The sequence below is a fragment of the Brachyistius frenatus genome, unplaced genomic scaffold (genome assembly GCF_029030835.1).
Source record: "Brachyistius frenatus isolate BFR_SWC_R1_liver_20210118 unplaced genomic scaffold, ASM2903083v1 Contig_158, whole genome shotgun sequence".
NCBI lineage: Eukaryota > Metazoa > Chordata > Actinopteri > Embiotocidae > Brachyistius > Brachyistius frenatus.
Window position 1 is genome coordinate 500,544 of NW_027210757.1, and position 19,009 is coordinate 519,552.

The following is a 19,009-nucleotide window of genomic DNA, read 5'->3' on the forward strand; positions in this document are numbered from 1 at the left end:
GTTTGTAGGCGCTGGCTTTTTTTTTTTTTTTTTTGTCCAAAATTTGAATTGAACTTTTCAGTCGATGCTGCATTGCGAGAGATAGAAGGGTATAATTTTTTTGTTTTTTTGTGTGAACTCTTTGAAATTCCTCCTTGTGTAAAACGTGCATTCATAAAAGTGCATTCACTGCTTTTGAGAGCTGTATATTGAATGTGTCCGTGCCCCTTTTTTTTTTTTTTTTTTTTGAAATGCTTAGTCCCTGAAAGGCCCATGAATGCCCCCACTCGCCCGCGTCGCCCCCGCCCACGTCCCCACCTGCTGCACTACACAAATCCAAACCTCCGCGGCCTTGTTCAACTCAAGTTGTGTTTGAACTGTTGCCAGTAGAGAGCATAAACTTCAACAGGCTGGCTGTCACAACATCATCTCAAACCAGCTTTGTGATTACTGCTTGTTGGCATTGTGGGAATCCAAAACTATATAGGAGCTATAACTAAGATTTATGCGGTGCCCCCCCCCTCCAAAAAAAAAAAAAAAAAAAAAAAAGCACAAAGTGATCATAATGTATCTGCTGGAGGATGATGGTGTTTTACATCAATACCAGTGGCTCAGTCAAACGCAGCTTGGGGGGGCCGTTGGAACTAAAAGGAAAGGTTACGACTGGAACTCCGGTTCTATGACTGATGTTGAGATCTATGTTGAGATTGTCATGAACACAGTTTTTAATGGATTAGACTTAAATTACCATTGATTGAGGCTTTTAGCAACCGGCCATTAAAGGGCGGGTAAACCTTTTTTTTTTTTTTTAACTGGTTTGTATTGCAGTAACTATATGCCATGTATTGTGTGTTGAGTGGTTGCTGTGATACGATGTTGTTAAAGCAATATTAGGCCCGCTAAATCAAGAAGGTTCTTGCCATAGTCGTGGTCCATTTAACGTGACATTCCTTCCACGTCAGCGTTTCCTATTGGCAGAAAGCCTTCGGAGGCAAGATAGGTAGCTAAACTATGTCAATAAATAGCAGTTACTGGACATAACTGCAGTTCTGAGTACGTTCATATTTTGCATCCCACCCAAGACATAGATGTCCGCTTGATCTGGCTAACTTCAAATGTTTCCTCATGTTCATTTCATTTCAGCCACGAAGGCTCTGAACAAAAGACTCGTGAAAATATTATTAACAGACTTTGCTTTTTAATCCGTCTGTTACCCGTGTTAATAAGTATAGTTCTTTAATGCACTCGGGTAACTAACTCCTATCTGTTGCAAAAGTATAATGTTATTTTGTTTGGATTACGGGTTCGCAGAAGTCTTTCCAAAGAACTATTGGTGTTCCTTCGACAACAAAAGATTTAAGTAACCGTTTGAAATAATGTGAATTGACTCAATCTGCAAAGGAAATCTCACGTAGTTCCAGGAAAAACCAAATATCAACAACTGTTCTGCATGTGGCAGTTTTTAGATAACTGTAAATGCTTGTAAAGAGTTTGAGTTCAACCTTTAATTGGAAGGAAATCAACGGGCATTTTCTTCCCTCGTACGTTATGCAGTGTCACCGTGAGGGCAGCTGCTTGGTGAAAGTTTGAAGGAGGGTTTTTCCGAAGAACCAAGATTGGCCAACAGAAGTCTCTCCTGGATAAAATTAGCATCTCTAAAGGAGCAGAACTTGTAGCTAAAAAAAAAAAACCAACAATATTCCACTGATAATGTAGCAGTAATCTCGCACAGCCAGACCGACCTCCACCGGGCTGTGCCAGCACCGGAGATTGGTCTGGCTGCTCCCATATGGCATTCTGGGGAGAATGTATTTCTTTGAACCAATCACAGTCCACTTGGGCGGGGCTAAACTTAAGTATGCAACAGAGATGAAAAAAAAAAAAAAAAAAAAAAAGCATTGAGGGCAACTTCTTTAGGTTGAATGTTTGGACGTGGGGAGGTGAGGCCTGTTGTTGGTATCACGGCAAAACGTGAAACTGTCACGCCTAGAGAGGCCAAAGCGTGGCTACCTCATGTTTCGCCGTAGCATATAGGCGTGTCTATTGTACGCTTCGCCGTGATACTGGGTTGGATCGCGGAGGGGGGGGGCGAGAGCGTCTGAAACAGTCGGGCAACGGCAGGTTTACGCCAACTTTTGAAGAACGTCTCTTCTGAATTGTCATGCTTTTTTTTTTTTCTCTTCCTGTTCCCAGTTTGAACAGCGCTCCTTGACTGTAGCAGCTCCAGTCAATCTAATTTGAAAGCCGGCGTGATGAAGAGCTCTGCGCGGCTGCACTAGTGTCATTATAAAAAAAAAAAAAAAAAAAAAAAAAGGATGGACAGATTTAAATACCCCTTTGTAAAAATTTCTCCGAGAGGCTGCCACTTGGCTGCCTCCGCACCCAATCACGGCTGGCACTGATCCCCAGAACTTGACTATTTATGCTTGTACCGACGCCAGTTTCCCAGAACAGCAATTAACATTTGGAGAATAAAAACATTCTGACAAGATCTGCTCTTAAAAAGTCTCACTCGGGCGCTCGATGAGAGCGAGTTAACGTGTCCAAATGCAGATTCGAGCTCATACAATCGGTCAAAGACTGTCAAACAAACTGTCAGGTGAGTCCATTACATAGAATTGAGGTGGTGTTTCCACTCTGCAATCAGATTATAATTAGGGAAGTAATCCATGAAGCAAAAAGTTGGCATTAAATTAATCTCTTTCCTACTGAAACAAGATTTTTTTTTCAGGCTTTGTTTTTGTTTTGTTGCCAAAGTCATATGATTGAGGATATTCAATTTAACTTTATTTATATAGCAATAAATCACAACACAAGTCATGCAAGGGTACTTTATACGAAAAAAGATTTTGAAAACGCACCTTTTTTTTTTTCTTCAGGTTTGTCCCACTAAACTGGCATTTTCAGCCATCACAAAGATTTTATCTTCAAAGTGGATATTTTTTGAAAATCTAAGTCTCGTACTAAAGTTGTAGAGCTCAGAGACTTGTCGACAAAAAAAAAAAAACCTAATGCAACACCGTCTTGGGATAACTTGGGATACTGTGATCGTTTAAAGCCCAACATATGTGATCAGAGAGGGAGTTGAAAGTAAGACGTCAGCTGCACAGCCCTGCCAGGCTTGCAAAATAAATCTGTTACGAGTCTTGCGAAGATCTTTCATCCCGGGACGAGCTGTGGGGAAAGAATCTGAATTACATTTTTTTATTTGACGAGCTGAAAAAAAAAATGGGCCGGTTTTCAGTGCATCCGAAACAACGAATCAGCTGATCGCTCGGTAGTTTCTGGCTGCCTTAGCCCTAATCACAGACATATTTTTGCTTTAAGTGTGTTTCTGGAATGAAAGCCGGCGAGCACGCTCGTGGCTCTCAGCCAATCGGGTTAAAAAAAAAGGAAAAAAAAAACCCTTCAGGAACAAGCTGGCCGCGACTGTCGCCGTGTTTGCGAATAACTTGTAGCGCGGTATCCAAAACAAGGACATGGGTGGAGGAGAAGAAGCAGATGTGGCCGCTGGCAGACGGTTCGCTGTCCGAGCTACGTGACATCAGCGCCATATGGTTTCCTCATTAACACCCTCCCTCCCTCTCTCCCTCTCTCTCTCTCCACACAGACAGAAAAGACTCAAAAAGCAGGTCCAAATGTTTTACTGCTCGATTGTGCATCTATTCCCTGAATGTTGGGCGACAGTAATTAGACCGAATTAGTCTCAGAAAACAACTTCGTCCAGACTTTACTCTTTGATCCGAAAGCTAAAATGCTGCTTGTTCGGTTAAATGTTGTTTTTTTTTTTGTGCAGTTTATTAAAATGCATTTTTTTTTAAAAAAATTTTTTTTTTTTATTGAAACGAGCATAATTCATCACTACAGGCCTTTTGCTGCAGCATTTGATCGTGAAACCATATCTAAGTTTGATCTTTTGCTCTTGCTTCCCACTCTCGAACTAAGTTGAACTGAGTGAACTGGAAAAGGGAAGAAGAGGGGTGTGTGTGTGTGTGTGTGTGTGGGGGGGGGGGGTGCGCTTGGCACACGTGTCTACTCCACTTCAGTTTGATCCATGTGTTGTGATGCCTGCAGTGTCCCGGTTTGGCCCTCAGCATGAAATGACCAACAGCAAAGTAGGTTGAACTGAGTGAAGGCTGCGGTTTTTAAAAAAAACAAAAAAACAACCAAAACACTGAAGTGAATTTTTTTTTTTTTTTTTTTTTTTTAAGAAAACAAGAAGAAACAGATATAAATGGATATCTGTGAGGACCAAAAAGAAATCTGTGTTAGTGCAGATTTTGTCGGTTTCTGGCAGTTTCACCGCCCCATCAATCACACATATTTCTTTTAATAGCCATTTTTGGTCTCCGTCTTCGGAAAGGACGCAGACGTCCCCGTTGCAAACGCGAGCTGACGGCCTGGAGTTTGGAGGATCTGGCACTTTGACCAGGAAAATATCTCTTCAGTATAATTTAACAGACATTAATTCAAATGTCCATCATAAGAAGGAACTTTGACGACTACAATATGAAGTTATCGCGCTCCTCAGTGAAAAAAAAAATGTATAAGATGTCTTTTTCAGCAGTAAAGCAAATATGTTTATTAAGCACTTTAATATACATCAGAAAAATTCCACTTCATATAATACAGGAATTTTTTTTTTTTTTTTTTTTTTTTTTTTAAATGAAAGTTGAATGTACATGGGAAGCTATTTACAATCCAATCACTGACAAATCAAACCAAAGAGATGACAGACGCAACACAGTCAAGACGAACGAAGAGAACTGCTTCATAAGACTATACAGTATGTTTTTTTTCTAGACCCGATCCTGCCTGCAATCCTTCCGCCGACCCGTCACCGGCACACCTTGGGAGCTACTGTAGTACTGAAGAGCTTGAGAGCTTTCACTGGGGCTTTTTTTTCTTTTTTTTTCCCATAAGTGTTTGTGCATGCGATAGCTTTCTACCCCCCCCCCTCCCTCCCTCCCCCGCCTCCCACCGATTCAGGGTTCTTGGCAAAAAATAGCTCACTGTTAACATTATGAAAAAGCCTGCACAAAATATGACACAGCCTTGTAAACGCTAACGCAGCTCTCCGCGCCGTTCATGAGAAACAGATGTTTCGGTTCCCTCGGTGTCACAGCCGGAGCACCTCCTCCTCCTCCTCCCTCTCCTCCTCCTCCTCCAACCGCTCCGTCTCCAGCGGGGGTTTAAGTCCCGTTGAACCGACACTCGGCTTCTCGCCGGGAGGAGGTGGGACAGAGTGTGCCGTTTCAACTTTGGCTTTCACAACTCTGCCTTTTCAAACAATATCGCAGCAACAGCTCAGAGTTGTCTTCAACGGCCGACCCCCCCCCCCTTTTTTTTTTTTTTTTTTTTTTTCCATGCCCCATGAAAAATCCAGCAGGAATAAGTGAAAACGAACCACATGACACTTAAGGAAACAAAGCTCGGATTTTTGTTTCTTGCACTGCAGAAGGTTATAACACTGCGGACATATGCGTGTTTTCTTTTTCTTTTTTTAAATCACCGCTTTCGCTTGAAAATTGCTGCGTTTTAGCACCGAACCTTTGCTTGATGTTACACGATGGGTGGTTTAAATATTCTTAATGCGCACACAAAAAACAGAACACACAACACAACAACTGAAAAATCCCATAGGGACAAAAATGAACTGGTTTTTTTGTTTTGTTTTTTTTTTACATTTTTTTGCATTAACTTCCCTCTTTCTGGATAGTTGTAATAATACACAAACGCACAAAGCCAACAAAATTGGGAGTCCAAAAATAAAAATAACTAACTGCAGGCAACTTCTGAACACAGCACCATGGTAGAATGAAATGCAACACAAAATGCAACGAAAGTGGCTTTTTTCCAAAAACAAAAATAAATACGCTCGTATATACCTGTGAAGTAAACTGCCATAGCTATTAACATATTACACACAACGTAGGTTTAGCACACTGATCGGAAGTCAACACAGATTATTTGGGGTCTCTAGAAAGAAAGACTATCAATGCGCTTGAATTCACACCATGGCATCAGTTACTGTTGTGTCCTCTGATTGGTGACAATGTACAGAGCGGTACATCGCTGTCAGTGTGCAAAAAAAAAAAAAAAAACGATAGAGAGAACAAACATAATATAAAATAATAATAATAATGAAAAAAAAAAAAGCATTGGTATGTTTCTCTCAAACAGTTACTTTGATAAAACATGGATGGGATACAAAGTGAATAGAACGAATGCGTGTCTGTCTTTTTTTTTTTTTTAAAAGTGCATACACTGTTTATTAAATAGCATTACATTAAATTAAAATGATAGTTGCATGAATAACATGAAGAAGGCTGTAACAGATGTAGGCACATCGAAGTATCAGTTCACGTAAGCCTTAGGCAGCGATCAACAATCTTCCCTAGGTATTATTATGAGGTCTCCCACCGATGGAAAAAAAAACAAAAAAATTGAGTATTTTTTTTTTTTTTTTTTTTAAATGCAGATGAAAACAGTTGCTTTGGCACATTTCCTCCAACGTCTGCATGACGAATGGCATTCAAGACATCTGAAACAGTACAGCAATGATTTTGGTTAATGTTTAGTTTTGGGTGGTGCTCATCCAGATTGAGGCATTCTTCATGCAGGTCCGATTAAACTCAACTCGTAATGGTTCTGTTGTTCTACAAACCCAGAATCAACTATGTGTCAAGTCATGTTGCCTCTCTGTATTAGTCACTGCAAAGGAAAAAGGCAAGACAGAAAGTGTGTGTCGTGTGCTGTCACGCTGGCCTTGATTTCAACTTCTAGACATACGCTTGATGCATTTCAACAAGAGCACACACTGAAGGATTATTTTGAAGTGTCTCTTACCAGCTATAATGGAGTCTCCTTTTTGTAGTTAAACCCGGGGTCTGATCCTTCAATCTGCAGTTTCAGGGCTTGTTTAAGGCTTAGCTCTGTTTCCCCTATGGGATAGTTCTCTAGCACATCCTGGTGCCCCCTGTTCTGCACAGTCCGAGGAACCGACACCCTACCCAAGAAAACTTGATTACCCTGTAGATGGTAGTTGGGGTTGGTCATGATACCGTTCCTCTTCTTCTCAGCGATGCTCTGCTGCTGGAGGAAGAACTGATCTTGGCATTGCCCCCTTTCCTGCTGAATTGAACCACCGATCATGATCTTACAGTGAGGATCCTTCACTGCGATGTTAGCTACTGATTTGTTGAGGGCGATTCTCTTGTCAAACTGGGTCATCTCGTACTCCAGAACCTGACCTTGGTTGGATCCGCTGTTCTTGGTTTTCTTCTTGTCTCCCAGTGCTCCTTTGCTATTCGACGTCCCATTTCCGGTCTTCGTTCCCTTTGTCGACTTCAGACCGGGTTTCAGCTGAGACCAGTCGAAGTCGTTGGATGGAGACGACGGCTGCTGACCGATGGACTTCGTCGTAGAGGAAGGGGACACGATAGACTGTCTGCTCCGGCTGCGAGGCAACGAGTGCTGCTGAATCTGCTCTGTGAACGTCAGCCCGTGAAAGCTGTCGATGGGCACGGTCTGCGCCGTGGCTGTAGACGACGTGGTTCTCAAGGACGAATTCTTCGAACTCTTGAGGGAGTTATTGGACAGGGAGGATTTCTGCCGATCTACAGTGGAATCGGGAGACTCTGACGGCGAGCTGAAAGCATGGACGGGCCCGTTGGGTAGACCGCGTCCAGACGACTGCACGTCTCCTGCCCCGGTGCTGCCAGAACTGCTTGACTTGATGGTGAGGGACTGCATTTTACCAGTCACCGCCAAAGGTTTTTTTTCTTCCATGGTGTGTACTGGGGAGGGGTTGCAGCCATTTAGGGTCGTGGCTCCATATTTGTCCAGAAGCTTTATGATCATCGAATGGCCGCCTTTTGCTGCCACTCTCATCGCTGTGCGTCCGAACTGGTCGGCGTGGTTGGGGTCGGCGCTGTTTTCGAGAAGTATTTGCACGACGTCGATGTGACCCTCCTGGGCGGCTATGCCGAGTCCTGTCGCTCCCTGGTTGCACGTATGATCCACGTGGGTGCCGTTCTCGATCAAAAACTGCACGACTTTTGTGTGGCCTTGCCACGCGGCAGACTGGAGGGCGGATCGCTTCTCATTGTCACAGGCGTTCACGTCAGCGTGATAGTTAATCAGCAGCCTCACCATTTCGACATGCCCTTGCCAGCAGGATACGTGGAGGGCCGTTCTGCCCTCGGTGTCGCAGGCTTCCACATTCGCTCCATTTTCAAGGAAATACTCTGTCATGGCCAGCTGGTTTTCAAGGGCCAATATGTAGAGTGTCGGGCGCCCGTCTGCATCTTTGTGATCTATGTCGGCGCCGTGGCTCAGCAGCAGTTCAACAATGTCCCTGTGACCTTCTAGTGCAGCTACCCTGAGAGCATTCCTGCCGTCGTATCCCCTCTCGTCAATGCATGACTTGTTTTCAAGAAGAATTTGCACACAGTCGTAATGTCCCTCTTGTGCAGCTAATATCAGCGGTATTCTACCATCGTTATCTACCTCCGTGCAACGAGCGCCTTGTTCGATGAGGGCGTCGCACACTTGCCGGTGGCCCTCGAACGAAGCCATGTGTAGCGGCGTCCAGCCTGCGTCGTCCCTGTGGTTCTCGTCCAGACCTCTGTCCAGCAGAGTTCGGACCACCTCCACGTTACCCTGAGCGGAGGCGATGCTCAGCACAGTCCTCCCCTCGCTGTCGATGCTGTCGACGGCGGCCCCCCAGAAAAGCAAAGTGTTGACAACGGATGCGTGGCCCATCGACGCGGCAGCCAGAAGAGGCGTGCGACCGTTGTTGTCCGTGTGATCCACGTCGGCTCCACCTTCCAAAAGCAGATCGACCACGTCCACGTGTCCTTCATAGCCCGCCACGAGGAGAGGAGTCATGCAGTCTTTGTCACAGTGGTCGACCTCCGCTCCCCGGTCGATCAAGAGGCTCACGACCGACGCGTGGCCTTTACTAGCGGGAACACAGAGAGCGGCGACCGACAGGGCAGTCCGTCCGTCCACGTCTTCATGATTAACTTCGGCTCCGTGGTCCAGCAGGTGCTCGACAATCTCCCTGTGCCCCATGTACGCTGCCGCGATGAGAGCCGTTCTTCCTTCATTGTCTGCCTTGTTGACTTCAGCCCCGTGCTGAAGAAGGTTCAACACGATGTCCTCGTGGCCTCCCCAGGCGGCAGCTCTCAGAGCCGTCCTGCCGTCCGCGTCGGCACAGTCCACTTTGGCGCCGGCGTAAAGCAGCGCGGACACCACCTCCGAATGTCCGCCCCAAGCGGCCGAGCGGAGGGCAGTCCATCCGTCGTGATCCGTGTGGTTTATGTTGGCCTCGCAGCCAATCAGGCAGTTGACCACTTTGGTGTGGCCCTGCCTCGCAGCAAGAGTAAGTGCCGTTTGTCCGTGGTTGTCTTCCAGCTCCATGTTTGCCCCTCTCGATATGAGCAAGTTCACCACGTCGAGGTTCCCACTGTAGGCGGCATTGCCCAGGAGAGTTCTTCCGCTGGAGTCGCACTGGTTCACAGACGCCCCGTTGTCTAGTAATGTCCGTATAGAGTCCTCTCGTTCTAGGGCCTGTTGTACAATACACGAAGCGTGGTCGTCCTCGTTGTTAACGTGAGCGCCAGCTTTGACCAGAAGCTGCAGAACCTCCTGTTCTCTCGGTATGGAGGTGCTCAGAGAGTCTTTAGCGGGGGTTCCGTTCCAAACCATCCAAAGAGCCAGATTAAAAGGCTCGATCTGCAGATTGGAATTGACGAGGTGCAGCGCAAACTCCTGCACTTCCAGCGGTTTGAGCTGCTTCGCCCGGCAAGTGTAGCTCATCGCCAACATCCGATGTCCTTCCGCTGCGTTGCACAAGTACTTCTGGGTACAGTGCTTAACGTCCAGTAGCCACTCTGCAAAACTGTAGTGAAAAAGGATCTTAGTACTCCCAAGGCCGTCGACCAACAACTTGGAGAGAATGTCCATCTTTTTCTGAAACTCCTCCATAGTCAGAGTCATATTTTTGGTCCACACTGCATGGTACAGTTCCTTGATTGTGAGTGGCCTGCAAGTTGCCAGGATTACATTAAGAATCGGTTGGACTTTGGCAAACTGTTTTCTGACAAATAGTCTCTGGCAGAGCCACAGGTAGAGGCCGTTGAGGGTGCCGGGGATGTCCCGGATCTCGCGAAGCATGATGAAGCTCTCCACCACGCCGTCCAGCACGCGCTCCAGGTAGAGGAAACAGCCGCTGCTTTTGATGTGAAGCTGGTTCAGCATCTCCGCCGTCTCCTTGGTCAGATGCTGCCTCAGGGCCTCCTCCTGGTCCAGCCTGTGAAGGATGTACTGTTGCACGTCCTTGACGATGTAGGCCTTGCGCAGATCATCCAGGCTGATTTTGCGGAATCCTGAAATCAAAGAAAAGGACGACAGATGAGTCTCGTGACAAATGGACAACATAAAGAGAAATAACTTAATACAAAGGGATAAACGTAACAAAGACGGTGGTTTTGTGTTACTCTCCTCCTCGTTGGCCACGTCCGACCTTGAGATCATACCTAATATTTATCCACTGATCATGTACTTTTGTATAATTAGTTTAAGCCAAGCCTTTAATTTCCTAAGGCATAAGATAATTAACAGTAAAGCCATGTTGTTAAGGAGAAAAGCCTTTCAGAGGAATTGAGAGCGTAACCTCTGTGGCTGCTGGAAGCAGACGAGATCAGCAGGTGTTTCGCTATCAGCCCATAAAAAATAGAACAAAAACAAGTTAGTGCACTACACTGTGTCTGATACGGAGGCAATTTCAGCTGTAATACTTTAGAGTGTGCCTGTGTCAGAAAACAAAAGCAAAAAAATAAGTACAAACAAATATGTCAATGCTGGTTTGTCCATGTACCACTAAACCCCAAAATCAAAATACTCAAAAATAGCAGAAAGCCTCCTAACTACAATCATATCATGGCAACCCCGAGAAAAAATATCATTTATTTCAACACTAAAGCCCGCTTCATTGGTCACTCAACCCATTCATTGACTGCGGAGGCTGATAATCAGCAGGAGCAGATCCGCTGAAGGGGCCGGGCAATCAAAATGGGGCAGAGCGAGGGGAGACATCATTTCCATGCCCCGTAACACATCAATGGCCTGTAAAACATTTCTCCAATGCCTCACTTATCGTGCTACACGCTCCCCACGCAGACCTTTAGAAATCCGACTGGAAAAAAAAAAAAAAACTTGTCACAGTGGGTCTTAATGAAGGATCTTTAATGGGAATTCCTCTCCGAGAGGTGGAAAAAAAAAAAAAAAAAGGCTCTGTAATGGCCTCGGCTAATGGGTATGAAGTGAACTTTCCTCCATGTTAAAACAATCTGTTCATGGTCTGTGCAGCCGGCAGCCCGAGGGCAAAGGGGAGCATTTCTGCATACTTTTATTTACAGTTCCCATGGTTCTCGAGGGTTACTGGGACAGGAAAAAAAATGTCACCGGAAGCTCTCTCGGAGTTGTTGATTTTTATTCAGTACCTAACAAGCCTCCCTACTGTGGGAAAACGCTGCACTTATATACCCCGACTGGAATAACTTAACATAAAGGTTATTTCAATTAAAGGTTTAAGTTTTGGGCATCTCGTAACTGACTGATCATTTCACGTACTGCCGGGAAAAAACTCTTAAAAACACTTTGCTGAAAATAATGTACGAACAGAACTTTTTTATCCCGAACAGTGAAATGAGACCGCTTTCATTATATAACATTCCCCTACACAATATGAATCCGCCTCTTGTCACCGAGCCTGAGGCAGTGCTTTGTTCCTCTGACTGCTATTGTGTGGGTAGGGGGAAAAAAAGGGCTGTGAAATCTTAGTCTGCAACAGGCCCAGTGGTAACCACACACCTGGAAGCGAGATAACAAACCTGATGAGCTTTAAACAAGAGTTCCCCGAGCAGGTACTGACAGTTTGCACAACAGATCCTGGCAAACAGAAAGGAGCCGTGGTTTTCCTCTATCACCTGGCTTCTGAGTTTGTTTTTACGATAAGCAAACCGACAGTTCCTCAACAGCAATAATCTCCTTTTACTTTGTCCTGGAGGCCTTCGTTATATTTCAAACTGCGATAAAACAAGATGAAGTCGGTGCCGAGATGCAATTAGAGCAGTCGCGCCTCAGGTTGCGACTAGATTTAATTTTTAAACTTTGATGCACGGGGAAGAAGAAAAGTACTGCTTTTGGAATAATTCTAATAAATCACTTTATAATAACTAACACAACACAGGATTTCAATCTACTTATGTTGTATGAAAATCAGGTTGCAATGTGCTTTTACATTCCTAACAGTAGCTTTTATTTTCTACATTCTTTCATACATTTTGTGATGCAGAGCAACAGCACAGTTATATCCATGTGACCGCAAATGTTATTTCACTGCGTAGTTAGAATAAGAGACTGCTGACGTGCAATGTCTGCTGTTACAGTCGCGATGAGCTTAAGATTTTGCACTGTAACTGCTGTCTTTGATGTTACTGAAAAGCAGATGGCTCCCTGAGTGTTTCCTAATCTTGAAATGTTGTTTACACTCTCGACAAACTCCACCAGCTTCAGAAACATGTCAGACAAAACACAAAGCAGCAAATCACAGTTGTTGTCTCAACATTTCATCTTTGTCTGCGTGTAATCTCTGTAAATATCCAGTTTCGGTTCGACAGTGTGAGAATGAAACCCTGAGAATTTTTTTTTTTTTTTTTTTAAACAAATAACTTCTCATTAAAGAAATCTATATTTATCACGACTGATTTAAGTTAATGTTTGACAAAGACACGGTTTAAATTTGTGAAGCTCTCGTACCACTCTCTAACATCATACCATATAATTGCCTTGCGAATACAGAAACTCAATGACCCTAACCCCGATGTCAGTCTCATTGTTTTCAGTGGCTGTGAACTTTCCGACACTCCCTTAGAGCCTGTTTCCCTCAGCAGAAAATGACATTGATTTGAATTGTTCAACATTCACTGAGAACTATTTGACCACTATTCAAAAACTGTTCCCCCCTCACCCCCATCCCACACACACACACACACACACACACACAAAGAGAGAGAGGCATCCACGCAGTGAACTGAGACTCAACAAATGGCATCAAACTGATGGGAAGCATGTCTTTAGCTGCAATCTTTGAGATCAGAGGAGTTGTTTTGCTCGGCACGTCCAACATCAAACCGACTTCGTCCCGTGACGAAGCCAATCACTGATTGTTAACTTGTGGGATCGTCCGTCTGCTCCAGTGCTTCACTCTCCAATGACTGTGCATAGCTGTGACGTGCTCGCTTTATACCTGCAGGAGTTTTCATTGGTTTCTTTTAAGTAGCTCCATTCAACATTTTGACGGTCGTAGTCATCCTTTCATTTTTCCACTTGTTTTTGTACTGCGGCATCTAATTTCACGGTCGGCTGGCAAACAGCTTTTAGGCACATTGCCGCCACCCTCTGGCGGTAGAAATGCGTTACTACCAAGCGCCAGTAAACAAAAGGAAAAACGTATTTTAAGGTATAGTTGCATAGACCATTTGATTTCTTTTTATTTATTGACCATTAGGAAATTGTGAAAATCATGAGTAGAGACCGTGAAGATTTTCGGAATATTTCCAACCTTCTCTTCAAAACCCTGAGTGATTACTCACTTTCACAGCCGTCTTGGAAGAACTGTAAAAAGTTATTATGACTCTGGGGTTACCTTAAGTTTTATATCAAAAGATACAGCAGCGATTGAAGGTACCACATTGATGCTAATGTGAATTCCTGTTCTCTGTGTGCTCCCTATTCCTCTGCTTTAAACTTCAAGCATTACAGATCAAATTTCAGGCTTTCTTCCGCTCTTCATTTTCTCCAGTTGCTTGAAGGCGAAACTAGCTGATGTACGTCCCCTTCCTTCCCCCTTTATTGGCATTTTTTTTATTTATCTCTACTCGACAGTAGATTTAGCATTTACAGTTTAATTTGAAAGATACGCTGAAGCTCAGCCCGACGTGTGACTTTTCGATGCTCTGACGTCAGTGGCCGCTCCTCCTACTTCTTCAGGACCTAATCCTTCTTTGGACAATCTGGGTTTGCTCCAGCTGGGACAGGAAACCCACAAGCTGAGAAGGGGCAAAGAGGCCACTAAAGGGAAAACCCAAAACAAAACAAAAAAAGACTTCAGGGTTTTTTTAGAGGGACCTTTTAAAAAAAAAAAAAAGAGAGAAGAACAATTTTTCACCCAGCCAGTGACTTCAGCAAAGTGTGACATGTAATATTTGGTCTGGATGTTGATTCTGTTTCTATTCACAGTGGGACTAAGAAAAACATTGCGTATGCATTACAGCCCAATTCTGGAGATGCTACTCGATCATGAATATTTTTCTCCGGGGAACAGAAGAAAAATGCGTCTGCGCTGTAGTTTATGATAAACAGTTTCTCCTACATTCCACGGTCGCTGACACACCAATTATGAAGATACAGTGAAAAGGGAAAGCTGGAGGAGAGGACGAAGAGAGAGAGAGAGAGAGAAATTTTACTGCTGCCACCAAGAAATGAAACACTTGTCTCGATTTTTTTTTTTTTTTTAAGCTTTTTTTCTTCAATATATTTCTAAGAAATAAAAGAATAGACCGATCAGGGGCCTTCACTCACAACAAGACTTTTTTTTTTCCCTTGTGTTGCCGTACATGCTGGGAGATGGCCTACAATTTCCACTCGCAGCAAACCGTGAAGTCATTGGCAATACGCGCTGCCGATAAAGCGCGAAAAGAACCGCAGAGGGGAAAGTCATCCAATCTGCTTCTGATGACTGCGGTGTAACAGGAACTACTATTAAGCACTACGCAAGAATGAAACGGACTCTCGACGGCTACGAATGTTCAGACGCCTTCCAAGAACCGTTTTCTTTTCCAAAGATCAAGCAGTCGTAAAAGACCTCGATTTTTGCAGCATTAAAAAAAAAGAAAAGTAGGCTACACAAACTGTAGCTGAGTATTTATGTGTGTGTGTGTGTGTGTGTGTGTGTGTGTGTGTGTGTGTGTGTGTGTGTGTGATGATGATGATGATGATGGTTTGGACCCATGAACAAAAGCGACTGCTAAACAAGCAACAAATGACACATTCATCAGGGCGAGGGATGCAGCTCCCGAGTACAGGCCTCTGAGCCAGCTGCTGCTCGTTACAGAACTGGATACCAGCCACCAGAGACAGAGACCCGCATACAAAAGAGGGACTGTTTGCTTTCTAGATTAATTTTTACAGATGACAAACGAGACGGCGCTCGCGCGTCGAGAAAACTTAAGGTCCGAGCTCATTGGCCGGGATTTTTTTTTTTTTTTTTTTTTAAAGAACGGCAGCTTTTAGGGATTCGGCACGTTCGTTTTTTTCTTTTTTTTCCTTTTTTTTCTTTTTGTGAGACACCCATCTTAAGTCACTGGATCCATAAAGAAAACAGAAACCCAAAGCCTCGCTGCCCTCTCCTCAGGCTCTCCAGTAAAAAAAAAAAAAAAAAAAAAAACCCTGCGCTCAACAAAAACGTCTGTTCGACAGCTGCGGCGTTCCCGACTCCAAAAAAACACAAGAGTGCCAAACCTCCTAAACACAAGTATGTGGGATGAGAGTTAGCTCCAATGGTCTGCAAACAACAGCCCCCTTTTCAAGAGCACGCTGCTATTGAATCTTTAAAAAAAAAAAAAAACACTTAGATTATATGCACACTCATTTTTTTTTTTTATTATTATTATTATTATTATATTCAAACAGAGACACCGCACTTTTCTACTTTATCTGGGACAAGTGTGGCGACAAGGCAAAGTCAAGAAGTGAGAAGAGTCTAACTGGGCTCCTCATTTTAAACCGTGCAAAGAAGAAAATCATTTTTTTAACCGCGTACTGTATATTTTCACTTAACGACCACCAGGCGAGACGCTGGAATGATTACACTATAACAATTAATTTATGCGTTCGCTCGAAGGCAGAGCGCATGAAAACACTCCTGCCCCAACACGCCTCACGCTGACTTTCAGACGGGGATGTGGAAAAGGGTTTTCCAGTCAAACCAGTTGTAGGGCAACTGAAAAAGAGCTGATGTGGTGGTGGAGGGTGGGGGTGGGCTTAACAGGAATACATAAAACACACACACACACACACACACACACACACACACACACACACACACACACACACACACACACACACACACACACACACACACACACACACACACACACAGCATGGCTCAGCTGTAAGGGTGCCGTCTGATGAAGCTATCAAACCCACCTGGAGTGGAGAATAAAACGTCAATCATACGATCATCTGTGCAAATCACGGCAGAAAGGAGTCCTTTTTCTTTTCTAACCACCAAAGAGCTTCGCTTCTTCTTTTTGAATGACAGAAGCTCATTAAAGATGGTGACAAGAGACTGAGTCAAAGGCAGTGCACCTGGTCACATGCGCATGCCTTCACTCACTGTATCCCATAATGGATATCTGCTCCGGGAGAGCTGTCACCGTATATCACGGGGAGCTTCTCGCCAGCTGCACAGATGACTGGAAACTTTATCCAAGTGAAAAAGAATTGCAGAAGAGAATATGAGGTAACGGGAGTGTTAAGTTTGGAATTCACACATCAAACGGAAGCAAAAAAAAAGCTCATAAATAGTAGGAACTAAAGTCAAACTGCGCGTTTACCAATGTCGGTAGTCAGAAAAAGACTTGTACGCCAAACAATCCCTCTATTCATGTCTCGATCCTTTTATGAGCTAAATAGGTTTTGTTATTGTCATGGACTCAATTCCAAACAAAATGTTATTTTAAAAAATGTTTTCACTTGGCCATATTTCAAAATAACCAAATTCTTTCTGAGGATACAGGTTTTTAGGCTTCTAAGCTCTTGTAGCGCTGCGAGTTTCCCTCGCCCCACCAACGGATCAAATTTCCACATTTTCTGCCCGTGTTTTTGTTCATCATTACACGGGCTGACCTCCCCGCGACCTCATTTAGCCCCGCCGCCACATGTTTCCATTCACCTGCATGAGAAAAACCCACTCAGCCCCGCTCGTGTTTTTCTTAGCCATCAAATCAAACAGGCCATCATCTGCTATCGACGAGCAGCGCCAGGAAGGTCTGGAAGCGCTTTTGGAATAGATTTCACATGGAAATGTTCAGACTACAGAGTCAGCACGAGGAGAAAAAAAAAAAGCCGGTGACAGCTCGCTGTGGAATCAGGTACTTGCAAAGTCATCCATGGCATGCGGGTCAAGAAGCGTCTCGGTATTTTAAAAAAAACGCCTTTATCTTCGAGGACGATTCCCCCCTGCAGCGAAACCAGACGAAAAACTTCCCAGGAATTCTGCACTGCACTTATTCCAGCTAGAGTTCAATTAAGACTTAATTAAAACACCCTTCAATTAAATCAAAAACCGACATGTCTTGGTCTGTCCTCGAAAAGCCTTGGAAAAAAAAATAATAATCATAAGTTCATAGAAAAATGCGGGAGAGGCATGCCACATAGCGACGGGCATCGCCTCGCCTCGGGTCGAGGCCAGCCGGGTTGGCTGGCCATGTTCAGAGTCATGTTACTGCCGTGCAGCACCCAAAGGTGTTACAGAAACAGACACGGTAGACCTGTAATTTGCCCGGCTGTCAGACTGCACGGTGGTAAATTACAGTATTCAGCGGGGGGATTATGGTCTTCCAGCTCCTCCAAAGGGAGGCTCAACATGCAGCCTCGCAGACGACAAGTCATACATGAATACAGACATAAATCAGCTTGTCTGTGTAAGCCAATTCAAAGAAAGGGAGGGGAGGGGGGTGGAGGCTAATTAAAAAATATCATCCTTGCTGTTGTTAAGATAGGAATCATGGCAGAGATGATCAATACTGAAAACTAAAGAGAGAGGACAGAAAGGGCTTCGTCACGTTTTTAGTACTAAGAGGAGTTTTAATCGACTGAGCTCTTTGGTTGAGTTCCGACGCAGCAAAGTCAAAACGTGTTGGAGTTGTTTTTTTTTTTTTAAAGTTTTGTAGTTTCTTTCTTTATTGTTTTTACATTTAAATGAGCGTCCGTTAAGCACTAGCACCGGACCTCGGCCGGCCAAGTCGGCTAACTTCCCTTCAGCCCTACGCTAACTTGAATACGGTTTAAAAAATAATTCAACTCGTGCAAACTCCTACAAACTTTTACACGTTGTCGGCCAAAATGGATCAAATGGAGGGAAACCAGTGAGTCGTGACGCCGTTTCCTTTCATTCAGCGTGGATTTATCCAGTTGTAGCCCTTAAGCTACCGTGAATGGAGATTAAAAAAAAAGATTTGAAATTCAAATGGATTCAATTTCAGATCAACTCCAAGAAAAACAGCTGTGACACCTTTTCTTAAATTCAAACGTTGATTCATCGACAGTTTTACAGCTGGAGGAGGAGGCAGCAGAGATTTCAGGTGCTAACCCTCCGGTTCGCCCTAAATTGGGATAAAATATTTCAAATTCAAGGCGTATCAAATTGGAATTAAATTCAGATCGTGAAACAAGTCATTTTATTTCACCTATCCTCCATTTATCCACCGTTTCACGTGGCGCAACGCTGAAGGTGGGGACGAAAGGTTAAATAAAGGCTGTTTTCATTTTCCAGTAAACGACTGCCTTTCTTCTCTCAGTGCTGAAAAATAGTTCTCGGTATCTAACCTCTCATAATACTTACAATTCTATTATACACTTCAGTTTCACATTCATCTGTTGCGGTCGCGCGACTCCAGTCGTCCAAACGATGCCGCAAAATGTCATTTACTGGGGGAGTCCGTAAGCGGAGCCCTCTTTGTCTCTCTTCGGGGAGCATTCCACAGCCGAGAAAGAAATAAACCGTCCTCGCTCGCTTTACGACTGTGTTTGTGTTGTCAGGCGGCCAGGAGATCCAGAGAGGGGCTTAGATTTGACCCCAAAAAAAAGAAAGTGTACCACAAACAAAAAACCCACCGCACACCTAAGGAGATGTTAAAGAGTTTAGTTCACCTTTTTTTTTTTTTTTTTTTTTTCT

At 44.1% G+C, this 19,009-nt stretch overlaps 1 protein-coding gene across 2 annotated transcripts in view; it reads right to left on the reverse strand.

The window, feature by feature from the left end:
* Positions 1-4,535: 4,535 nt before the first annotated feature.
* ankrd50 (ankyrin repeat domain 50) overlaps positions 4,536-19,009 on the reverse strand; it is a 38,115-nt gene continuing 23,641 nt past the window's right edge. The window contains exons 4-5 of one of the 2 annotated variants that reach the window (XM_069716500.1): positions 6,829-10,373; positions 4,536-6,523 (exon numbers count right to left, since the gene is read on the reverse strand). In XM_069716500.1, coding sequence (XP_069572601.1) covers positions 6,832-10,373 — 3,542 coding nt within the window. In that variant the 3' untranslated portion in view covers positions 4,536-6,523; positions 6,829-6,831. Of the gene's footprint in view, positions 10,374-19,009 lie in introns of both variants that reach the window. The other variant, XM_069716499.1, reaches the window with a different exon arrangement.